At 37.0% G+C, this 25,385-nt stretch overlaps 1 protein-coding gene across 4 annotated transcripts in view; it reads right to left on the bottom strand.

The window, feature by feature from the left end:
- NECTIN3 (nectin cell adhesion molecule 3) overlaps nucleotides 1-25,385 on the bottom strand; it is a 60,233-nt gene that overhangs the window by 23,962 nt on the left and 10,886 nt on the right. For all 4 annotated transcript variants that reach the window (XM_048933453.1, XM_048933454.1, XM_048933455.1 and 1 more), the window contains exons 2-5: nucleotides 13,622-13,960; nucleotides 5,683-5,979; nucleotides 3,534-3,651; nucleotides 279-430 (exon numbers count right to left, since the gene is read on the bottom strand). In XM_048933453.1, the coding sequence (XP_048789410.1) occupies nucleotides 279-430; nucleotides 3,534-3,651; nucleotides 5,683-5,979; nucleotides 13,622-13,960 (906 nt within the window). The remainder of the gene's footprint in view (nucleotides 1-278; nucleotides 431-3,533; nucleotides 3,652-5,682; nucleotides 5,980-13,621; nucleotides 13,961-25,385) is intronic.

Below are 25,385 nucleotides of genomic sequence, written 5' to 3'. Positions count from 1 at the left end.
CTAAAACACAAGGTAGAATTGGATAAACCAAGTTAATCTACCAAGAAGTAAATCTCAGATGCACTACGGCAACAAACTCATCCATAAGAACTTCTACTCTTTGCTGCTATTATGAAGAGCCAGTTTGATCCCAAGTTTCACTGTAGCTCTGAACTCCATACTTACCTTACATACACTGAAAAGACTCATATTGAAGCGCCACTTGATGCCTGAAATTCGCTATTTCAACTGCTATAAACATTAGAGTCAACACATTGTTGTCGCTAAGTAAGACTTACCTAATATGTAGATAGTCTTCTGATCACTTCTCTGACCAAGGGAATTAGTCACCTTACAGATATAAGTCCCAGTGTAGTTGTAAGTCAATGGGCTGTTGAACTGCAGAGTATTGTTGACAGACAGCAGTCCTTCAGGCCACTGTCCATCCAGCCTAAAACAAAAACAGTTGGCTATACTTCAGCTGTAAATCCTTAAGACCAAAGTCCTAAAGTAATTAGGTTAAAATGCACCTAGTACTAGGCTAGTAAGGCACTTGCAAGATACCTACAAATTAAAACAACTAAGGAAGCCATCTCAAAACAAACGATGGAGGAACAAACTAAATCAAGCTGTAGAAGTTATTAGTTAAACTAGGATGAATTTATACTGCTGTCAAGATAATATAACAGTCTTTTTCAGCCATTTCAGCTATCATACTAAAGAATATTTCTGGCAGTGCAAGCTTAATTTACAGGATAAAAATCACTAACATTTCCCAGCAGGAGCTGAAACAGATTCTTCTCTCTCAACCTGCCTTCCCTAATATCTATCTCTTCTACATTACAGCATCTTAATTCAGTGTGATGCTTAGTGATCCACTTCAGGAATCAACTGGATAAAAAGCACTCAAAAATCAACCAACTTCTCCAAAACTACTATTTTCCCAAAGCATCCTAAACATAATTTCAATAACAACTATGAGAGCACAACAAAAGAGAACAGAGACAGAAATTGGAACTATTTTAACATAGATGTCAAGTGCCTATTGAAACATGCCTGATCTAATGCCTAAATCAATCTTGTTGCATCTCATCTTCCTTTCATTTAACCATTAAAAAGTTAACTAACTCCATAATCAAGCATGATCACCAGGCCTGCATACCATACAAGCATTTAGCAAATAAGATTTGATAAACAGCATCAAAACAAAAGCCACCTCAACACCATACTAGGTTTGCTATTAACCTGTGAAGTTTTCCTTCTTTTTTCTGAAGATTATTGCATAGAGTTTCTACAGCTATATGAAGCTGATACAAATGATTAGCAATATATTTTAAATTATTCATTTTGAAGAATATTATAAGATAGTCAATTTGTTACAAATGTAAACAGTAGAATAGAGCTTTCAATATACACAGCATTTTAAAATATTCCTTACAACCTTAAGCTGCAAAGACAACACTGCACTTGCAGCAATTAAAGCTTCTAGGATACCACACCAAAAAAAAAGTTATAATTTGAAAAACACTACAAAGCACACACTTTCAATATATCTAGTTTGCCTCCTTAAACAACTCAAGTTTTCCTTACGCATAATTTTTTCCTCCTTAAAAGTTCAACATTCATTAGTGTTACAGCTACTCAGGTCAATTTCATATTTGCTAAAGCAAAAAAGCACACTCCTTTTACTCCAGTAAATTAAGTCTTTCATGTATAAGTTGACTTACTGTTTGCCTTAGTGACTTAATAGTGACTTCTAAAGCTTCAAGTGCTAAAAGCTATACATATTTTTTCTGTAAATAATAATTGTATTGCCTAGTTCTTAAGCTTAAATCAAAGCAGTGAGTACCTAGCTCATCTGAAGAAAAAGGCAGTAGTACTTTTGAAGTCCTGGCATACTACTTTAAACAGTTTTTTTGTGATGAAATCTCTCATCATACTAAATTTAAGTTAAGCATATAGATAAAACATTTAAGTGTAATCAAATTCTTCAGTACAACACCATTCTTCAATACTGACTCTATACGCCTATGCATACGTTTAGGATCAAGTCTGTTACATGACTGTAATGCTTAGTTTTCCCATCAAACCAGCACTCAGTTATTGTCAACTTATCATTTCCGCTTTTTCTCAACACTACAATGATTATCATTTTTATATGCTAATTTTTAACTGCCACTGGGAATGCAGGGAAAAGGATTACAACTGAAGAACAGTAAATATTCCAATGATTTTACCAACAGAAACACTTTAACACTGCTGCATATGAATTCATATTGTCCTCACAGAAGTTATTTCTTTGATTTCTACAAGCATCAAATGAATTTCAAGTAGCTTTATTTCATTTATCCATCTCCATCCAGTGCCAATTTTGATCTATGTTTACTTCTATCATCTTTTTCTGTTTCTTGCCTGATATACAACCACGGCTGCAAAAGCTACACAATAAATTTCAGAGTAGGGTCACCCCATCCACTTACTCATTAAATTAAGCTATTATTTCAGAACACCCATCTACATTAAGTTTTATTTATTTAAACTAGAGATATACATTCAAAGCTTAGCTTCCATTAAGCTGAATATTGCATTTATTAGCCTTGACAATTACTTAAACACTCTTGAAAAACATGATAAGTTCCACAATTCAGTAAGAAGTACTTGCCTTCTCAACTGTAGTTTACAGATTTTAAAATGCAGGTATTGATAAGTCTTTTCACATATCTAGAATCTACTTCATGTAATATTAAAATGGAGCTAATCAAATGGTCGATTCCCTACTAGATGTATCAAACTGCCCAATATAAAACAACATACAGGCTATGCTAATTTAACTACCAAAGATTTTATTGTAATAGTAACAATAAATTGTCCAGGCTCATGAACTTCAAAAATATATACCCATCCATATCCACAGAATCACAGAATGGCCAGGGTTGGAAGGGACCTCAAGTCAACTTTGATCATGAATCTCCAACTCCCCTGCCACATGCAGGGCCACCAACTTCCCTATTTAGTACTAGACCAGGCTGCCCTGGGCCCCATCCAACCTGGCCTTGAACACCTCTAGGGACAGGGCATCCACAACCTCTCCGGGCAACCTGTTCCAGCACCTCACCACTCTCACAGTAAAGAGCTTCCCCTAGAAGTTTTTCCACCAGAAGACATCCAACCCAGATCTTCCTTCCTTCAACTTAAAACCATTTCCTCTTGTCCTGTTGTTATCTACCCTTTCAATGAGTTGACTCCCCTCCTGTTTGTAGGCTCCCTTTAGGTACTGAAAGGCTGCAGTGAGGTCATCCTGCAGCCTTCTTTTCTCTAGGCTGAACAAGCCCAGCTCCTTCAGCCTGTCTTTGTAGGGCAGGTGCTCCAGCCCTCTGATCATCTTTGTGGCCCTCCTCTGGACCTTCTCCAACACACAAATCCTCTACCCTATTTTTAGAAGGCTGGTTAACACCATTACATCCTACAAGTTACATAGTCTGTTTAGTTTACAATACCACTTCAGATTATACCACCATAATCATGTCACAAGTCCTTCTTTCGTAAATATTTACCTGGTCCACATGAATTCCATAGGTAATGGATTTGCGTCAGCATTACATCTGAGCTGAACATTTTCTCTTCCAATGAACCAGTTTCCATCATATCCAGTTACTGAAACTTCTGGGGCATCTGCCAAAAAATAGTTTACCTATCAGTAACCACAATATTTTCTTTCAACACAAACTGAGAGTAATCATCAACTTGATGCAAAAGGTTTTCATTTTTGCTGTTTTAGTTTTGATTTTTAAGAGCCACAACCACCACAAAAAAAATAAAATACAGTCCTAAACATAAGCACAATTCATAACGGTAAATTAGAAAGGGCATAATACAGTTGTTTTAACTGGTGCAGCTGTTCCACTCATTTTTGTTTTGTTTTCTTAACAAAAAAAAAAAAACAACAAAAAAACAGCACTTAAGTAGAAGAAATTCTAAAGGAAAGAATCAATTTTGTGTTCCTTTCATTTTCCTTGGTAATTCAAAGCTACTTCTCACTAGTAAGATACAGCAAATAATCAGAAGCAGTGTTTTGAAAAGCAAGGTAATTAGGAAACCAAGAAGTTCACACCTGCCAGTTGAAAAGGTTAACCATTATCCGCTGCCATTGTAACGTGCAACTATGTTGTTTTGCAACTAAAAAAGCAAGCGGACCACTTCAGACAAGTCAGAGAGACCCTGAGGAATTGTTAAAAAAAAAAAAAAAACAGCAAAAAAAGAACCATCGTTATGAGTTTGTAACAGCTCCTACAGCACAGGCATAGCAATATTTCTAAAAGCCGCAAGCGGAAGGGAAGACTACAACACACAGAATCTCCGATTCTCGTTTGCTCTTAAGCTGCTTATATGCAGTGCATTACAGATTCTGAATTACATGCTAGCAGTAACTTTCAGCTATTAAGGTCCATTTGCTTCTCTTAAATACAGAGCCTCAATCTCATTCATTGTCAAGGCAAGTAGTCCTTGCTTCTGCTTTTTTGGTCTCACTTAAATCTGAGACATCATTTCAACACTGATAATAAAACAGTGATTAGAACTGATCTGTATGTCCAAATGAGCAATTGCTCATTTCTGCTTAGAAAGAGAAGACATTTGTGCACACAAGACAATATGCAAACGTTCATCCTTTACAAGTTCAAAGCCTTTATCAAGTCCTAAACTACCAATGCAAGAAAGTTGTTTCAAGTCTCAAGTCCCAAATAGTAAACATTACTTTCAGAAAGAGGGGAATGAGGTGCAGCAACAAAGGCTACCTCAGTTCAAAGCAGTATCCTTACACGAACTGAACAAAGCTTTGCCAAATAGAACAAACGCGTAAGAGACTTTAGTTACACACCGATGTAACTAAGTTCATGTTTTCCAGTCATGAGATGTCTTCCCACTAAACTGTCAGCCTTCAGCTGTAAACTGTTTTGAAGTCCTTAAGTCAGAACAATATCAAAGAAAGAATTAAAAACAGCTTATTTTGCTGTTTAACAAAATTGCTTAACAACGACAAAAAAAAAAAACAGATCACACACGTAAGGCTTATTTTCTTCAGCAGTTTTAATCTAAGCAGAGTTGTAAACCAACTTGCTTCATATTCATATCTTCTAGAGACAATTCAAAACAAATTTGTTAGACAAACCCAGTACCTGAACAATTTAAAGTTGAGTAACAAGTACTGGTACTGAATATATTACAATCTTGGTTTTTTTTGTGCAAATAAGAAAGGAAAAAGCTTTATGTACAATTTTAAACTTACTGAATGCCCTCCTCCCTTAAGTCATACTTTAAACTCGTCATTACAACCATAAAGTGTTATTTGATTTCTTTAATACTGCTGAAATCATAGGACACCGTGAGGTGTTTATAGACCAAACTTCATCTGTAATTTTTTCTTTATTGACTACCACCATGAATACTAAGTTCACCCATGAGCCACAATCTCAAACAGCCATAATGCTATTTTAGCTTTGTTACTAGACTTTTTTTTCTTTTTAATTACAACAGAAACCTTAGACTTCTATTCCTGGCTGATCCCTTATTACATGCTTTTCTAAGCAATTTTCTCTTTTTCTGAAGAATTACATGTTCAACATGTCCCTATCAAACCTAAACACAGATAAAGACAGTAGTTATAGTAAATTCATCAAGTAGCAACAGCTACTTAAAAATACTTACACTGTATATCCAACACATGAGAGAATCTTATCTCCTTTTCCAAAGCTGGGTGCCTCACAATACAAGTTATTCGTCTTCCTCTTGCAAATCGTGTAGGGACAATATTATACTGACTTATGACTGTCACTGTTTCATTTGGAAACAAAGTGGAGCTGGATTCCATTTCACCAAGACCTCCTTCCCAGTCAATCTCCGCAGCAGGCTTTCCAGTGGCTGCTGTACAAATGGCTGCTATTGTTTGATTTGCACCATCAATCAGAGGGTTTGGTCCTTTTGTTAAGCTGACAATAGGTTCAACTACGGGAGAAAAAAGGTAAATTTAAGCCAGAAAGAGTTCAGAACTTTCACCTAACTCTCTTACATAGCAACACTCATCTAAATCATTTTACAGAGCTCACACTGAACAGGCAATATATAAATAAGATCAAATGATTATCAAGGATAAGAACTCTGCAGTGCTTTGGCCCACCAATATTGCATTTGCTCATGACTTGAAGTTTAGTGCTGCTCATTCCTTATGCTTAAAGCACTGACAGAGAACTCCAGAGTTGTTAGGCTCAAAGCGCAAACCACAGTGCTTCAATTCCAATGTCTGACAACAAATAGATATTTTTTTATGTATTAGATTGAAAATACACTCCTATATTAAAGAAAGCCTGAATTGTACTGCAAAGTACAGTATTGTATTTAAAGTATTAATCTACACTGACAGTTTTGGTCATTTCAGCACTACTTTATTCAGTGTTCTAACACCAGATATTAAAATTTTAAGTTTCTTACAGTTCTTAAATGCAACAGCAAATTCCAGGCTAAAAGTAAGAGCAATCAAGAATTGCCTTTTTAAAGATTTAAAATGTAGACATACACACAGTAAAAACTTTGCATTAAATTATTCATGTATATAATTTACAGAATTTTTATATATAAAATTAAAAATGTATATACAGATGTTATCAGCTATAGACATTAAAAACTTGACCTCAATACTTTGTTCAAGACTCAAGAAGCTCAACCAAAAGAACCTGACATCCTTGTAAATCCATTGCTTTGCCACACGTTTAGGATTTAGAGAGCAAACTTGTCTCTAAAAAGGAAGCTATGTTACTGATCCACAGGTCTGCCACAGGCTGTAAAGCCTTTAAGTACTTCTTCCTGTTTTACTAGTATAATCTTGTTAAGCTGGAATAGACACCAGTTACGACTTAAGTCCCCAGACCATCTCTGCTTCTGATATGAACTAAGGCTTTGTGTTTTAGGATGGTTCATTTCCCTTTCTAATACTGAGACATCTGGGTTTCTCAGTAGTACAGTACCCTATTACAAAATCCTTGTGCATTGATTCAGTTAAGATGAGCTCTCCGAAGTATCACTACACTTCAGAATCCATCTCAGTGGATCAGTCCTCAATTACAGAGCAATGGCAATTCTTTCCACTTAGACACTTCTCAATACCCCATAAGAAGAGATTTAGTTCACAGCGTTTCTTCCAAAAAACCTGAAGCTAGCACACATTAAAATGTAATAAAGCACACTTCACAAGAGCTGGCAAGATTCTCTCAAGATCACAATACCTTGAAAGAGATAACAGTAACAACTTATTTTTGTGTGAGTGGATTCTAGAATCAGTTTGGCTGATTTCTGGTCAGTCTATACCACTTCTCCATCACTAAAAAAGTATGATATTTGTCCAGTTACACTTAAATGAAAGATCACAACTAAATGGATAACCTTATAAAAAAAATCTGTTCTCTTTTCTATGCTCAGGATATAACAAGTGCTTGAAGAATATAACTCAAACTGAAGGCTGGCTGTTGTTTCAGGAAGACCACCATCAAGACTGAATTGCTTTCTGCATCATTTATCTGACAGCCTTTCCTGCTGTGCTATGTAAATGACCCTACTGTAAATAAACCAACAGCAACAGCTCTTCCACCAAATTCTACATTCAATGTTTCTAGATTTGCAACATCTGTAATAGAGCTCCTCTTTCAGTTTGATGCCCTACTCTCTAACACTACTGAGAACTGAAGCTTTCTTTAATGTACTTTCCTCCAAGCCCCTCTCATCCCCCCGATCACACCAAAATCAAAAAGCTTCACCATTAGTATTAGGTTTCTTCACCAGAACTTTCAGGTGCAACAAAAATGTTCACCTATTTCATCCCTTTGAACTTTTCTTGAAGGTAAAGACTCCTTCAAAAAAAATTTTTCCCCACTGTTTATGAAGGAATAGTTATTAGTTCACATGTTTAATAGTGCATCTCTAAACCCAGAACAGATTACTCAGTATGATGCTTCACTTAGTAAGCTCATTAAAATAAATTGTCTTTGAATATTAAGTGCCAGAGAACAGGATACAGGATTTTAAAAGCTTAGTTTCTCCTAATATTAACTTTCCTTCAGATGGTAAGCCTCCTTTCTCAGGTGACATCTGATATTTTTAAGATTGAACAGCCTCGGCTGATAGAGTAATTCTTAGACCTTCATTCACCAGAAAGAAAAAATTAAACTGATAAGTAACTCATCTTGACAAAATATAGCTCCTTCTAGTCCAAAGTGCTTTGGTGCTTTATTGTTGCATACTTTTAAAGTGTTTAGTTACATCTTCCATAAATCATGGCTTTTGAACTACATATCAACTAAGAGATAAAAAGGAGTTAGCTACTCATTTGGTTATCTTTCACAATTACTCCACTCCAGCAACTGAAGCCAATTAACAGTAGAAACCCAGCTACTCATTCTGTAGCCTTTCAGGTTGTTTTACCTATAGCTTAAGAAAATTATCTTCTGAATGAATCCTTAATTACAAGGGTCTACTGCCATCTCCCAGTCATGCTTTTCACATTGGGAAACTTAGAAAAAAGATGACCAAAAGCAAATGTGGCACAGAAAAAGCTAAGAGAATATTAGAGAAGCTGCTTTCACCATTATTAGAAACATTATGCTCCATTATACTTGATTCTATGATCACGCTCTGCTCAAGTGAAACAGAAAATATGGTGGAGGCAATATTTACCTGGGGAAAAAAAAAAACAAACATTTCTACAAAGATTCAAATGCAGAATGGACTTGTTTCCAAAGTATAAGAGTGAAAGGGAAGTGGCAGCTCCCCATTAGCCCAGTTAAATAATCAAGGAGGTTAGAGACACTGATTGATAGAGGGCATGGGTTACCTTGCTTGTGTTGAAGAGTGGTCACAGATATTGGGAGCCATTACACAATCTTGATTACATTTCAGTTATAAGCCACTGTCATATTTAAACTAAACTTGCACCTATTTAAGAATGCTCAACTCATTTGCACATTCATGTCAATCCTTCTCTCATAATTGCTACCTAATTTAAGCCTACCTACTTTAGCTTTGTGTTACATACACGAACCATCAGATACCATTAACCAAGCTCACACTTTACAAAAAGATAGCATAACACAGTGTCTAGAGAAAGTGTACAAGGTTTTTTGGAATTATAAGGAAGTTGAATTATTTGCTTTTTTTGGAAGAAATACTTCTATAACTGTATGCAGGAAGTCTGGATGTAACTGGCATGAATACAATACAAACAATATTATTTCGACTGACCATTAAACTCACTAATTAATTAGTCACAACATGACACTGGGAAATGTCAACCCATTTTTCATCATAACCTACATGTACCTAGTAACTTCTGTAACTTTTCAAAAAAAATATTCTTAATATTACTTCCTGTCCACCTCCACATCAGCTAGCTTCCTACAGACATGCATCTTCCTTTAAATTTTCATCATAATAATTTGTACATCAGTGTGCCTGGGGATCTATCCAAGGTGGCAGATGTAAATTCACTTTCAATACTCTGTGCTGTGCAGCTCATTTGATTCACAGGTTTTAAATCCTGCCTGTCATTCTTAAGAGTAAGTCTCTAGAGGCACAAGAAGTACTTCATTACTCAAGCTTAACATCATAGAATAGTTTGTGTTAGAAGGGATCTTCAAAGGTCATCTAGTCCAACTTTTCCCAACATCAGTTGGTTCTAACCTCTCCGCTATAAGCAGGGACACATCCTGCTACATCATTCTGCTCAATCCAATCTAGCCCTGAATGCCTCCTGGTAGGGGGCATCAACATTGCTGGACAACGTGTTCCAGCATCTCATTCTCACAGTAAAGAATTTCTAGTATCTAGTCTACACCTACTCTCCTCCAGTTTAGAGCCACTTTTCTTTGTTGCTACATGCCCTTATAAAATAAGTTCCTCCCCAGCTTTCCTGTAGGCTCTCTTCTGGTACAGAAAGACCACTATATGGTCCCCCTACCATCTTCTCCTGTCTAGGCTGAAGAGTCACTGCTCTCTCATCCTGTCCTCATAGGGGATGTGATCCAAACCTTTGAACATCCTCATAGCCCTCCTCTGGTTCCATTCCAACAAATCCATGTTCTTCTTGTAATGAGGGCTCCAAAACTGGATGCAATAATCCAGGTGAAGTCTCATGAAAGCAGAGTAGAGAGGCAGGATCACCTCCCTTGACCTGCTGGTCACACTTCTCTTGATGCAACCCAGGATACCATTGGCCTTTTAGGCTGGGAGCACACAGTTGGTTCCTGTTGAACCTTTCATCAGACACCCCCCAAATTCTTCTCAGGGCTGCTCTACCCAATCTGTAGGTGTGCTTGGGCTTGCTCCAACTCAGGTGCAGGATCTTGCATCTGGCCTTGTTGAACTTCATAACTTCACCTCTCAAGCCTGTCCAGGTCCCTCTGGACGGCATCCCTTTCTTCCAGGATGTCAATTGCATTGCTCAGCTTGGTCTTATCTGCAAGCCTGCTGGCGGTGCACTCGATCCCACCGTCTACACTGCCTACAATGGTGTTATTTAATACCAGTCCCAGCACTGATCCCTGAGAAATGCCATTTTTCACCTCCATTTGGATACCGATCAATTGACCACAGCTTTGAGTGTGACCATGCAGCCCATTCCCTATCCAGGATGTCATGCAGGACAGTGCAAATGCTTTGCATAAGTGCAAGTAGATGGTTTCTGTTGTTCCCCCTATATTCACTGATGCTGTAACTCCATTGTAAAAAGTCACTCAGTTCCACAAGCACAATTTGCTCTTGGTGAAGCCATATTGGTTACCAATCACCTCACCTTAATTTTCCATGTGTTTTAAGTAGAACTTTCAGGAGGATCTGCTTCACAATCTTGCCAGGCACAGAGGTGAGACTGACTGGCCTGTAATTCCCTGGATCTTTTTTCCTTTCTCAAAAATGGAGGTTATGTTTCCCCTTTTCCACTCAGTGGGAACTTCAGACTGCCATGACCTTCCAGATATGATGGATAGCAGTTTGGCAACTTCATCCATCATTTCCTTCAGAACCCATGAATGGATCCCATGGACTTGTACACCTTCAGGTTCTTTAGATGGTCTAAAACCTGAACTTCACTTACAGAAGGCAGCTCTTCCTACTCTCGGTTCTTGCCTTTGCTTTTTGCAATTCTGAACTCTAGCTTTGCAAGACAGTGGGATAAAAACCAAACCAATTATTTAAATCATTATATGCAGTATTCAATTAGCTAGCAACAGAAGTACCTCTGCTATACACCATCTCTTCTTTCTTCAAAGACCTTTTTGGCCAGTTTAGTCACTATCTTGAGAAACGGAAAGCACAGAACACACAGTCTGACATACAAATTTCTTTTTTGCTCTAGCTAATAGAAGATGAACTTTAAGAACTATAGTTTTAGATAGATTAATTAGCCTCTGTGACCTGAAAAGCATTTACATTTCTTCATCTTACCTCTCCTCTTACAGTGCATTTCCTTAAAGCAACAAAGTACTAAGCTAAGCAAATAGACTAAGCGAAGTCACTGCATTTATATCTGTTAAGCTTAAGAACATAAGTTGGTGTTTAGAACCTCTATCTTAAGTGACCAATATATTGTGGCAAAATACGACATTACCTTGTAATTATTTTTTTCCTCAGCCCGTTTTACATTTTAATAGCACCTATTACTAGATTAATGTGCCTACTACACATAGTAAGCAAATCAACTCCTTACTAAATAGGAACCAGCAGGTAAAAAGGTGACGTTTCTACTGGAAACAACCAGTTTCAACCTCAGCTGGACTTTCATCACTCATGGGACAATTTTTTAGAACAGCAGGAAAACAGTCAAATAAAGCTGATTAAGTCACATCAGGATTTCAAGTTCTGATTGGAGCTATTCTATGTCTTAAAACAGACCTGAGCTTCTGTTGTTGAACTCAAGCTACTGAAACCCCAAAGACCACTACGAAACACCACTCCCCTATTGCTTTTACTACTTAACTCTAGATTAAATAACTCTGTAGCAAAAAACTGTCAGAAGAATAGAAAATATTGAGGCAGTCAATCCCAGTTTACCCAGCTCTATGTATAAGCTAAGCACCTGCTAACCAGGATGGAAAAGCAAGCAGTTAAGATTGCAAATTAAAGGAAGAAAAATAATATTTAGATTCACTTCTGTCAGGAGAGGCTTGACCTATATGTTTTTTTAATCCTCCTAATACCCCTATCCCACTTCCATTCAGCTTGTATTTTGCAGAACATTTACTATTCAAATATGCATGTTTGTTACTAACTTGGAAAGAATTGGTTGAAGTTTTGAAGTTCAGAGGTTGACATCACGCCACTGACAGGCTTATAACTCCCAGTACCTATCTACATCATTAAGAAAAAAGCCATGACCAAGAGCACTATACCTGACATACTATACTTCATCTATTCTAACAAACGTTGTTGTATACAACTTATTAAGCACACTGCAGTCCTACATTTTCAAATGTAGAACAATGGGCACACAAACCATGGATTTGCTTTCCAAGTTGCAGGGACTCTTCATGCTTCAAAAAACAAGACCCAATGGGGCAAAAATAAATAGCTACTAGTAAGGTGCAAAAAAAAAAAAGTCTAAGACTAAACAGAAGAGATGAGGAATAGCAATGAGAACCTCCCAGTGTTTAATGATAGAAATGAACCCAAAAGCTGAGAGACTGCTTTAGTAACCATGGACGTAACTGCTTGTCACAGACAAAAATCATAACAGGTGAAATAGAGGCAGGAAAGAATCAGAAGACTACGTGTTTTGTATCAAACAAAGCTTCCTTAAAGAAGTTAATGATATTAAACTGGATTAAATCAGTTGCTTTGATGCATCTATTTTGCCCCACCTTGTGGTGGAAGTCAGTTCACATACTATGTTACATCCATCCAATTTATTTCATAGGGCATTCTACTATTTTGGAAGACACCAGAAACCAAGAATATCCTAAAAATCAAAACTTCTGTACAGAAAGAGTCACTGAAGGTCAGCTCTGCTGAACAAAACAGCACTTGACTACCTGCAAGGGATATATAAATAACTTGACTGTTAGAAGATAAAAGTTATGACAAACAGTTAAGTCATTAGGCCAAAGTAATTGTTTTACTTCATATTGCACAGCTATCTAAATTAACCTGGTATTCAGTACTGGTCCTTCCAACAGAACACAAGCACAACAACACAATTCTCAGTGAGGTAGACAAAATTACTTTTTAAGTTCAAGTTTCATATAAGTTTCACATCAGATAACTACATAACTATACAAGGGCTTGAATTCCCAGAAACAGTCTGAATAATTCTACTTTACACTTGCAAGGTGTAGACTTTTTTTTATTTATATTAACATTAATTAACAATTTATATTACAAACCCAACCAATGTCTTTAACTTACCATACTAACAGCAAACTTAGAAGGTAATGAAGACTAACACTGTCTTCAACAGCTTTTCAGCAAGCACACACACAGATCCCTAAAATCAGTATTGTTTCCAAGTCTAAATTCTAAAAAGCAAAAGCAAAGTCTAATTGTCCAAAAAAAGCAATATATTAATAAGTTGATGCTACTAATTTCAATTCTTTTCCTTAAGTTTACTTACCTAATACTGTTACAGTTATTGACGACTGTGAATTTCCAAGAGGGAATGTAACTGCCTTACAGATATATTCTCCTGCATCAGAAAAGCTTACATTTTTTAGGATGATTGTTGCATCAGTAAGTGAGTAGTTTTTAAATGACACTCTTCCTTGGTATTTTTCTTGAATAGAAATTCCATATTCAGGATGATGAACAGCAATAGTCTCTGAGATTTTACCATGGATCTTCTCCCAGGAAACTTGTGTTATTGTTTCATTTACATCAATTATGCATTTCAGTGCAACCTTCTTCCCCCAAACTGCTGTCACATGTGGATCAACAACTGGTCCAGCTAAGGCACCTAAAAAAAAAAAAAACCACCACAAAAGTATTAGTTGGTACATAAGAAGGTCTTCACATTAACTCTTCATCATTTAGCTTACCTTTTACGAAGAGAACTCTACTTTCCTCTGAAAAACCATATTCTTTTACCTGATCCACAGCCATGTGGAAACACAGCTTGAACTTACAAAAGCTTGCCTTAGGAGAAAACCAAGCTGGATACAGATCGGTCATATTTCTGAGAACACAGATGTCAAAATGCAGCACTATATCAAGCAACATGAAGATCACGTAACTAGTATACTGATTTTCCAGGAAGTTAACTAGTTATAAGCACCATATACGTTCATGTTTACTGGAAAACATTCCAACATGGTATTTTTGCACCTTGATTACTGATCTAGAGCATCAGGTAAAAATTTAAATACTTCAGTTACTTCTGCTTTCTTGAGATAATGCTAATGAAGACCTCCTAACAAGAAGGCATAAGTTAAGACTTTTATCACCTATGATGCCTACAGATCCTAGATCCTAATAAAGATAAGCATCATCATACAAATGCAATTTTTGTCCTACACTGTGGTGCTATGTCTTCATAGCAGATTTGATTTCTGTTTAAGGCCTTCAGTACTTTCAAAAGTAGCAACAGCACTTCAAGCTCCAGACAGTGTAGTTTCTAACCATGCAAAGTACATTAAACCACAGGTTCAACTTCTTTTGCTAAACAGATGCTCCAGCAACTTCAGTCATCCATTCTTCAAGTGAACTAATGAAACCAAGCCGCAAAGTCTTAGTCCACAGTTTATTTTTACTGAGCTCAAGTTCTAAAGGCACTATTTTAACTACTCTGCATTTTTCAATTTTTCTTGTCAAACCAGTACCTGGACTATATCTTGATTAACTTTCTCAGTAACAGCTCAACTTTTAATAGCCCAGTTTTCACATGCAAAGAAGTCATTCAAATGGATACAATAACCACCATTTTGGTCAATAAGCCTTTATAAAATAGAAATCCTGTTTCTGGAAAAAAAAGCCATCTATACACCTATACGTGAATCCATCCTTGGAAGGATTCTATTTCCCACCAATTTCTCAGTGCTCAAGTCATAGCTAAGTCAACGAAGTAACAACAAACGAGTAATTAAAAGATTCAGATAAAGACTTCTTTCGGTATACTACTGACATTAGTCAGGAATTCTATGAAAACACTGAGTAGCACAGATAAATCAAACTAAAACGTATCTAGAAATCAAGACAGTTGATAGGCCAGTCACTGGGAAAGGATGGTAAGGGGAAAAAGTAGTCGGAAATCTCAAAACGGCAATAAAACAACTCTCAAGAAGAGAATATTTAATACTTTTAATCTACAAGTAATGAAAGAATGTTCTCTCTACTCTTTCCACACCTTTGCAACCAACATGCAGCACCGAGAATGCTGCCCTTTCTGAAGTGCCTATGCAAACACTTAATTGAAACTTTTCTTCAAATCTTTCTCAACTTTTCATTACATCTAAGCATGAATATTAGAAAGTGAAAGATAACAATTTTACCTTATATAGAAAGCTCACGCTTTATTTCTGAAATCTCAAAATACAAACTAACGTATTTCAGAATATACATACCTGTACTGCCATTAATGTAAGAAAATATTTTTGTTCAGAAATTACCCATTCACAATTTCTAGTCTGCACTGAATCTTACTCTGTACTGAAGATTAACAGAATGATCAGCAGTATTAACTGTAACAAACTACTAAGACAGAAAAGCACCTGAAGGAAAGTTATATGAAAGCTGCTTAGACTTCCAGCAGCATTAAAAAAAGACTCATTTTACTTGGTAGCAAACAAGCTGTTTTGTCTCCATTTAAATTGGGTTAGGATTTTTTGTTGTTTTGTCAGGATTTTTTGTTGTTGTTCAGTCTACTTCTAATAATCAGAGGTATTAGTTACATAAAGATGACCATGGCACTTTAGGAAAATACATATTACATGTTGGTACTCAACCAGCCATCACTCCTTTGGAGTAGTGAAAAGGAACCCCCCCCCTTTTTTTTTTTTTTTTTACTACCAGTACTTCTAACAGCTCATTTGTGCACAGAGAACACTGTGTCATTTCTTATATTGATTGCACAGATATTTTCAGCAGTGAAGTTTTGTTGCTACTGCTCTCAAGATTTAAAGGCTTTCAGGAAGATACTTCAAATAGAGCTCCAGCCACAGAACATTCATCAGTTATATTTTGTTCTTCATTTACCTGTTCCATGAAAAGAGCCAACAGAACATCGCCCTCAATTTTACATTTATTTTGTCTTTTGACACATTCTAACTCCAAATACAAGACCAACTCACCTATACTAATCCAGTTCTTCTATTAAAATTGTTCTAGAGATTTCACATACAAGGCTTTTTCTTCTTTTCCAGACTCAGCAATACACTGCTCAGTGCAATCCAGCACAAAACTTCTCTTTGTACTTCCACACGCATTATCAAACAATATTCAACTCTCACTGTAGATTGTCACTCACTTCAATTGCAAACACCCATCTTACAGCAAGAGCCTACGTGCATTTACTTTGGACACGCTCCATGTTTTCATGGCTGAGAATACTGAGTCCCAGGGAAGCCAGCAGGCTCTCTTCAATTGTAACAAGGTTCATCATTATAAACAAGTCACCCAAAACCTAACAGTTAATCCATGATTTTAGGAATATATCTAACAACCTTATATGGAACAAGGCATACAGTTGCACTGGAAGTTTTGAGCCTTTTACTGGAAAACTGTTAAAACATGAAAAACTAAGTGTCTCTCATTTAAATAGTCTTGATAGTGTTTGAATGCTGGGTCTGAGCAGAACATGAAAGAAAAGTCACACTGCATGAGACTCGCTGCTCCCAACAAAGTAATAACTCATGTAGGAAAACCAGACTTCAGTTACTTCATCACGAGGAGGATATTACACATAGTCAGTTTCATATTTCAAGCAATTGTAACTTTTATTAATTGCCAAAAGCCAAATTCTGAAAGCAGCTTTTAGATACCACCGAGGTTTGAAAACACTGTAATGTCATGCAAAACTTTTTCAGACAGAACTACAGATAAAGGAAGAGGTCTTTATCATATGGACTTAACTTTAAGTCATTTCTTACATGGTTCCCTAAAGTAGTAATGATCCATTGATGACCATGTGCACACCAGTTTAATTCTCAGTACTAAAAGACAAATAGGAGTAGACAAGAATCACACAGATTCTATTCTCATACTTCAGAAACCTCAAGGTTCTGGCCCACTTTTATTTGTCACTAAATGTTTTCATAACTGTTCAGGGTCTTAAGTTCCTTGCCAACAGTATTTCCCTTCCTATTCTTTTAAGGTTATTATCTGATGATGTCCATCTCCTCTTAGCTGAAGAGAAAAAAATAAATGAAAAAAAGCACTTTCAGTAAAATGAATCAAAGCAACTAAGAAAGTCATAAATTTTGTTCAGTGAAGACGTCCTACTGCCTACTAGCAGGCAACTTGCGTTAACCACAGAAACACAGATTTGACACTACCTCAAGCATTTCCATGCAAGAAATCCCAAGTCTTACTGAAGCAACACGTTTTAAAATAATTTAAAAGGAAGACAATCACACATCCAAGTTACTGTCAAAGAGCACTTAAAGGTATCAGAAGCTCTTATTGTTCACCTTCTCTGTTTACAGAACAGATTAAAACAGAGTATGCATACTGAAGGCAGTTTATTGAAGTCAACTGAAAAGATTCTGAAGTATGCCATCCTTATATGCATCACTTGATGTTTTGATACTATGCTTAGGATGGCTATAAAACTTGTTAAATAAACCAGTAGGCTGCCTCCCAAACAGACTGCACAGAGGTAATGGAAGCAATTACTCATTAGAGTTTATTAGAATCGACATGCATTCTTTGTTGCAGTTTCTCCAAGGCCAAGAAATCACTTATTTAAAAATTACTTTGGTAGTTCTCAGAATCATCCTCTTTTGTATCTGTAAGCCTACTTTGTCCTTCCCAAACCCAGGTGAAAACAACCACATGGTCTATCTGCATTCATATCTCTGGTTATCATTATTTAACTTCTTTTGGTTGCTGAACAATCAAGGTAAGAGTTTAAACTAGCAAGTTAATTACTATGTTGATATTCAGGGCTCTCCATGACTCCAAAGTTCTTCATTAAAGGTTGGTATTTCCTTTGACACAAATACCTTCATTCAAGAATTTGTTTTGCTCAAAGACTGTAGCTAAATAGTGAGCAAGTCACATGTCTACTCCAAAACACAGTTTTAGAAGCTTATAATGCACAAGTCACTTTAAGGCCACATTTTTTTAATCTCCTTAATTAAATCCAAGATACCCACACACAAGACACAGTGTTTTAGTTTAGCTATTCTCCTTTCAAAACTTAAGACTGAAATACAACCTTCTTTGCTTGCACACTTGAAATGCTGGATTTTCACCATTCCTAAAGAAAAAAATTAGTACTCAAACTGAGATCTTGATTTGCAAACTATCAGCTCAAATCCAAATATTACTGTGTTCATTCTTTATGTTCAAATCTGTTGCAGCTAAGTTTTCTTTTCACTCATTAGTTCCTTTTCTATCACCCTTCTGAGTTCCTCAATCATACATACTGACAAGTTGCACATTCCAGGATGTCTTTTGAGCACAGGATTTTTTCATGCAACTCATCTAATTGAGGACACTACCAAACAGATAACCTCTACTGATGGGTTACGAAAAATTTCTTCAGTATCTTATTGTGAGATGGCATCCAGTGCTGTTAATGCAAAAATTTTCAAAGTAATTGCATCATTTGGCCTGCACAAGTGTTGGAAAATCCCTTGTTTGCACCAGTCAGACGTGCTCTTGCTAGCTAGACTTTTGCCTCCGTGTTCATCCTTTAATGAGTGTTCTTCCTACTATTTAGATTGCACAGGCAACAGACCAAGAGCTTACCTTGTTCTCATCAGTTAGAGATTGTCAGTAATGTTTTCCAGTACTGACCCATGCTGATCAGATTACCTCATGTCTAGCACAAAACTACCCTGTCTCTAAAACCAACAGCATTTAAGCAGCTGAGTTTCCCTCAAAACTGATTTACAACTTGAAGTACCCGCTTCCCCAGTCTACTTGTAAGTAGGCTAGTAAGCCTCTCAATCTACTTCACAGATAACTCAAGACACATGCAGGAATTGACAATCAACTGAGCTTCCCAAACTACTAAAGGCCCTCTGATCTCCAGTTTTACAACCTTCGAGGACTTACAAATCAGTATTCCTTTACTACTCATGGTTCTATACTTAATAATACTCCAGGACTGTCCTACCTCAGACTGAAGCCTCAACATGCACATGACTGCAAAATTGAAGCTACGGACTTGCTCCTTTGTGAAAGCAGGAACGGAAAGCATAAACTCCTTGTTTAAATACCTTCTGGAAGAGCACTTTGGCCCTTTGAGATCTGACACTGCTCCCTTCCCAAACAAGCTGCAGTATCTCTCTTCATTCTTCCCATCACATTTGGTATCACATTTAAATTGAGGGCAGATTTCAAGGCACAGTACTGCAAGTGTATTAGACCAAGTTGCATAACCTAGTTGTGTCTGGATATGTTTAAACCAAGATAAAAGAAAACCTTGACTGAATTTTAAAATTAAGATTCACATTCAGTTCAACAACTCTCCAGTTTCAGGCTGCTTAAAGAATCTATAACTTGCTTTTAGTTTTAGGATCCACAGAACTTGAGGCTACCAAATATGGACCATAATGACAAAAGCTGATAACTCCTAAAATTCCTATCAGTTAAAAAAAAAAAAAAAAAAAAAAGGACAGACAATAGGGTCATGAAAGTATAGCAACCGTAATACACCAAAGTGCTCATGCTATTACATTAGAGGTTAGTCTCCACATTTCCAACTTTGTTATTCATAAACAGAATAGAGATGTTTCTATATGGAATGGTCATACACAATTACAGAAATGCTCATTTTTCATTTAATCTGTTATAGAACAGTGGCCTATTACTTAGTAGTCTGACTCTAAGGAAGAGAGACAACCTTGCCACTTGCTAGCCACTTATTCTGCAGTAGCTTTCAACTGGCTGCACAAGACAGTAGACTCAAACACTGCAAGACCAGAAAACCTACAGTATCTCCCCACATCAGCAAGTTATCCAGAAAGTTAAGGATGTATCCTGCTTTAGCACCCACTAACATATGGAGCAGCTAAACAAGAACTAAAGTCAAGAGTAGAGCAAAACAATAAAGACATCCTATTTCAGTGACACCAAGCTGCTAGGTCAGCAAAACTTACCACAGAACAGTTTCGAGGTCAGACTAAACATCATGAGGTCAACCTAATTTCAGCTAACATGAGAAAGACCAGTTTCATTCTTCCAGTCATTCCCCCATTGCATCACTGTTTATCAGCTACCTACGAAAGCTCACTCTAGAAAATAATTAAAAAGTCACTTCTTTTTTCTGAACCAGCTTCCCACACCGGGTTCTCTCTTGTTTAGTCAATCACAAGTAGCAACATAACAGGGGCAATGATAGCACAGCCACACATTCTGGTGGCGTTTTAAGATTTGTTTAGCTAGAGATTCAAAGCACTTAAGGACTCTACAGAAAGTAAGCCTGAAATCACCACTTGAGGCTTTATAAAATTATATGTTTAAATTGTTGGGAAGAAGTCTGTGCACATCTTCAATATAGAGAACACAAAGTACAACGTCAAAAAAAGATCAGAACTAAGGCAGCACAAAATTTTTCAACATCAGCTTGTGTTTCAAATTGTTAACCACGTCCTCAGGAAAAAAAAAAGCCCTGAATGTAGACCAATGAGCTACTATTTTGACATAACTTTATTCCTCTTTCAGCATCACTTGTTTTGTCACAACCCCTTGCTTGAAGTAGAAAGCTACTTTGTAAGTGAAGTTTGGTTTTTTTTTTTTTTTGCAACAAGGTAGGTAGAGAGCAGAAATGAAGGATGAGGTAGACTTCTATGACCATTATGTTCACTACCTAAGTTCACCTTCCCACCTTCCTCTTTTTGAAGATTTTTCTGAAAAAAAAAAAAAAAAGAAAATACAGGTATGCTATTTCTGTCTTTAAAGAATTCTTAAACCTTGCTCAATGTTGATCAGAACAGTGCAATACATATGGAAATGCCTGTTATAAGACAAAGACTTGGAAATTTGGCATAGGGGAGAAAAAGTACTGGGTTAAGGCAAAAGTAATTCACTCTACCCTCATCTACCTTCACTAGCTATTTTGCCCCCTCCCCCCCCTTCATTTTAATAGGGTTCAAAGGACCTTTTGAAAATAATGGCATATTCCTAGATCTCTCCTACAGCACTGATGTATCAGCACTAATGCAGCTATCCACATTCTTCACTTTCAAGTGTGTAGATTAAGTTCTAAATGTTCATTTGTTTTATCTATAATTGGACCCAAACTTAACTCCAGTCTTAATTCCAACATGTAAGCAGCACTCCCTAGGAACTACAGCCCACATGCTTACAAGGGCTACAACAAAAAGGGGAACGTCATGTCTAATTGACAAGTGTAGCTCAAGAGACAAACTCTCAGTTAAATATTACCACAGAATGTTCTGAAGAATTTGTGGCTACTTTGAACCTCCACCTTCTGCTCCTAAGAATAGAGCTGACAATGCACCACACCACTGTACCAAGAGACTGGTGTTAGCAGCTCCTTTCAGAAGGCCAGATAATGCAACACTGGACAAAAAACATTCCCTACTATACAGATAGCTTCATATACAGACTTGATGACCTTGATCTAATATTTTTCCCCCACGTCAGCAAGTTATACAGTTATACCCCTCTCCAGCACTCACTAACCCATGAAGTATTTTGTTCATTAGATGAATATCTTCCATCGCGGGAAGCAAAGTAACCTACTGCTAAGTGCTGTTTTACTCCAAAGAAATACCAAGTCATTTTAAACTGTTTAACATAATATGTCTCAACTTACACAGTCATAGAAGTTCACATCTAAGCCACCATTCTTATTACACGGGGCTTTTCTTCACATAAAACTAAAGCAGAAGCACAAGTTACACTAACTCCTCATACAGCCCTTTATACTGCTTTCTACCACAGTCTGAAGATCTTTTGTATCAGGCAGTAGAAAATTAAATGCAATCTAAGAAACTAGCTAAGTTCTTAAAAAAGGTTAAGCTCATGATTCAAATTGAGTTGTCAAGGACATTCTCAGTAAGCCAATTTTATAAGGTTAAAGCTTTAAGTTCAACTACTCATAAATAATGTTTACAGAGCCCCAGCAACTTGAAAACTTGCTCTGGAATTTCAACTTAAACTACATTAACTTCACTGTCTGCTTAACACACTCCTGAACTATTGTCTTCTGTGTATGTTAGTATACTGTAAATTCAGACACTTGTGTTTACTCTGATACTAAGCATTCAGATATTTACAAAACTAATGACTGAGGCAATCTACAAGGCAGCTGCATGTTCTTCCACAATAAACATTCCAACCTCAGTTTAAAACAGGCAAAACTTCCTATTCCACCACTTTTAAAGAGGAACAAGCAAAACAAAACACCCTTTTTCCAGGAACTAAGTCAGGCTCAAAAGCAGGACTAGAGGAAAAGATCTCATCCTTAGTGCTGCTCCCTCAAATACACTAATAAGAGTGTCGTTGTAGTTGTGTACTCCATTTCCAGCCCAAGAAATGAATACTTCATAGTCCCATTTTAAACTGATTTAATCTCAGGTATAGCATTTAGGTACAAACACTAAATAAAAAGCAAGGGGAATTACAAGGGAAGTTCTTCACATTACTACTCAAATCTTTGATGGCAATGTCTAAGTACTTCTACATCTTCAAAACCTTTTAAAAGAGCACGAGTTAACAGCCCTGACAAACCAACCAGAAGGCAATGGCTGAGGTTCTCCTACGTGGCATCTAGCTTAAACTGAAATGCTAACAAATACAGAGGAAGGTCAGAAGTAATGTTGTGCCTCTGTTCTGTATCTTTGTGGGGCTGCCAGGAAACCGTGTTAGAGACAAAACACACACATTAAGTTGCACATAACAAGTCTTTCTCAGCCAGTCTAAAGAAATAAGATAGAACTCCAAATTCTAATGGGGCCAAATTAAAACAGTAGTCAGCAGGAACAAATACAAGTAAGAGGGGATTGCTGGAAATTACAGCAAGTTTACATGTACAGTAGTTATTTTCAAGAATTGCAAGTGCCACTCCAGAACATTTCATGTAAACACTCAGCTCTGAGTAGCATCAGTCAAGATTGATCTGAAATTCACCTTGAACACTGTACTACAGGTATTAGCCGTTTAGGGAGTCTCAAAGCAAACAAAGCACGTTCAAACACCTCACATATTACCTACAAGAAAGCACTGCAAGAATTCATTTTTGTTCTCAGGGAAGGCAACCCAAGAGAGGTCCTGAATTACATACACTGCCAAATAAGAATGTTTATATTACTGAGTATGCCTATAAAGGTTAAAAAGCACTGACACCATCTCCATAGTCTCAACTTCCTATCATTACAAGAAATACTGCAAAAACGGGACAACCATTTGATAAAGATGGCAGACTTGTACTGTGACTGTTTCCATTCACTCCATGTGTAGTTTCTCATGAGTCAGCAGCTTAGTAGCATAGTTTTATGCACCTGTGTTTATGCACTCATCCAAGAAAAATTACCAAGAACAGTCACAGACAGAAGCAATAGTCACTCAATATTTCATTGATACAACAATAAACCTTCCTCTCCTTTCTCCCACCTCTTTTCCTCAACTGAGAAGTCGTCGTTTGCATAACATAGGGACTCACTTTCATACTTCTGATCTTTCCCCTGAAATAACTTCATAGAATGGTTTGGATTAGAAAGGCCCTTTAAGACCACTCACTGGGCGACCTGTTCCTGCATCTCACCACCCTCACAGTAAAGAGTTTCTTCTTGATATCTAGTCTATTCATTCCTAAGGTGTTTTATTTTTGCTTTTTGTTTGCTTTTAAGACCAAGGGAGCAAAACTGAACACAGTATTTGAAGACTGGACAAACAGCCTATTTCTATATGTAAGCATGTAACATACTGGTAGCCCTGCCTGCCAACACCCTTTTAATGATAACGCAAAGCCCCTATTTCAAGGAACTGACCATCACATTCTCAAGATCTTGTTTCCAAGTTCAAAAATAGTTTGAAAGCCATAACGTATGCAAGCCTTCTCCTCCACTCCATGAAGGCAGCCTCAGTTGCATCACTCAACATTCATCTATATTAGCCAACTTGTTTCATTAATCAATCACTGTTTCTTAAGGTCCTCCATAATTCTGTGCAATGCACTTTATACAAGTCTAACTACTTGTTGTCCATGCCAAGTGACTAAGGGCAACTCCAACTCAAAAAAATTAAAAAATACAATGAATGAAATCCCACTGCCTACCAGCACCACCCAGCACTACAGTTTCCATCATAAGAATCTCTCTAGAAAAAACAAACAGCAGTAACTGCTAACTGAAGGCTTGGTCAGAAAAATACCCTTCCAACTTTTTTTTTTCCCCCCTCCCAAGATTCCAAGCATCTCCACTCCTTAATCAGAAAAGGTATTTAATGCCATTACAAATGCCTTTTTTTTTTTTTTTTTTTCAAACCTTACCATAAACATGAGAAGTCCTAGGTGCAGGTTTCTTCATAATATACTGCTTGTCAGAAAAATCAGACAACCTCTAATGATGATTTAAAGTTATTTCATATATGGAATCTCATCCAGTCAAGTTTTGCCTATTACCACAATCATACTCTTCAAGCACTTAGTGCATCTGCTTCAGTAACTGATTGTCCTTTGAGATCTATTTTTCCTCTTATATTGACTTAGAATTTCACATGCTTCAGCACATCTATTTCTTCTCATGTCACATCTCTGAAGGGAGCCTGGATCCATCTCTGCCATCCCCTCCCATCAGGCAGCACTGAGGCTCCCTCCCCTGCTTATAAATTGTCTTTAGCATAGCCCAAACACCTCTGGATGTTTTTTGGCCAGCCATATTCTTCTTTTGGCACAGATTTACAATTCATCCTGTTTGCTTTCCACAACGGATGTGCTTGCACCTAGGCAGTAGGGATGGGGTCATCCTTTGTGCTGACTCAAGTGGGAATTAAAAAAAAAAAAAAAAAAAAAAAAAAAAAAGAGCCTCTCACATCACATCCCTCTTGAATTATTTCCTTTTTGTCCCTCATGTTTGCACTTCAGATTACAAAAGCATCATGTCCTTCAAACTCTTGGTCCAGAGAACAACCACAAAGACGATCAGAGGGCTGGAGCATCCCTCCTATGAAGAAAGGTTGAGGGAGCTGGGCTTGTTTAGCCTGGAAAAGAGAAGGTTCCAAGGAGACCTCAGTGCAGCCTTCCAGTACTT

Source organism: Lagopus muta, chromosome 1 (genome assembly GCF_023343835.1).
Source record: "Lagopus muta isolate bLagMut1 chromosome 1, bLagMut1 primary, whole genome shotgun sequence".
Taxonomy (NCBI): Eukaryota; Metazoa; Chordata; class Aves; order Galliformes; family Phasianidae; genus Lagopus; species Lagopus muta.
This window is presented reverse-complemented; position numbering and strand designations above follow the sequence as displayed.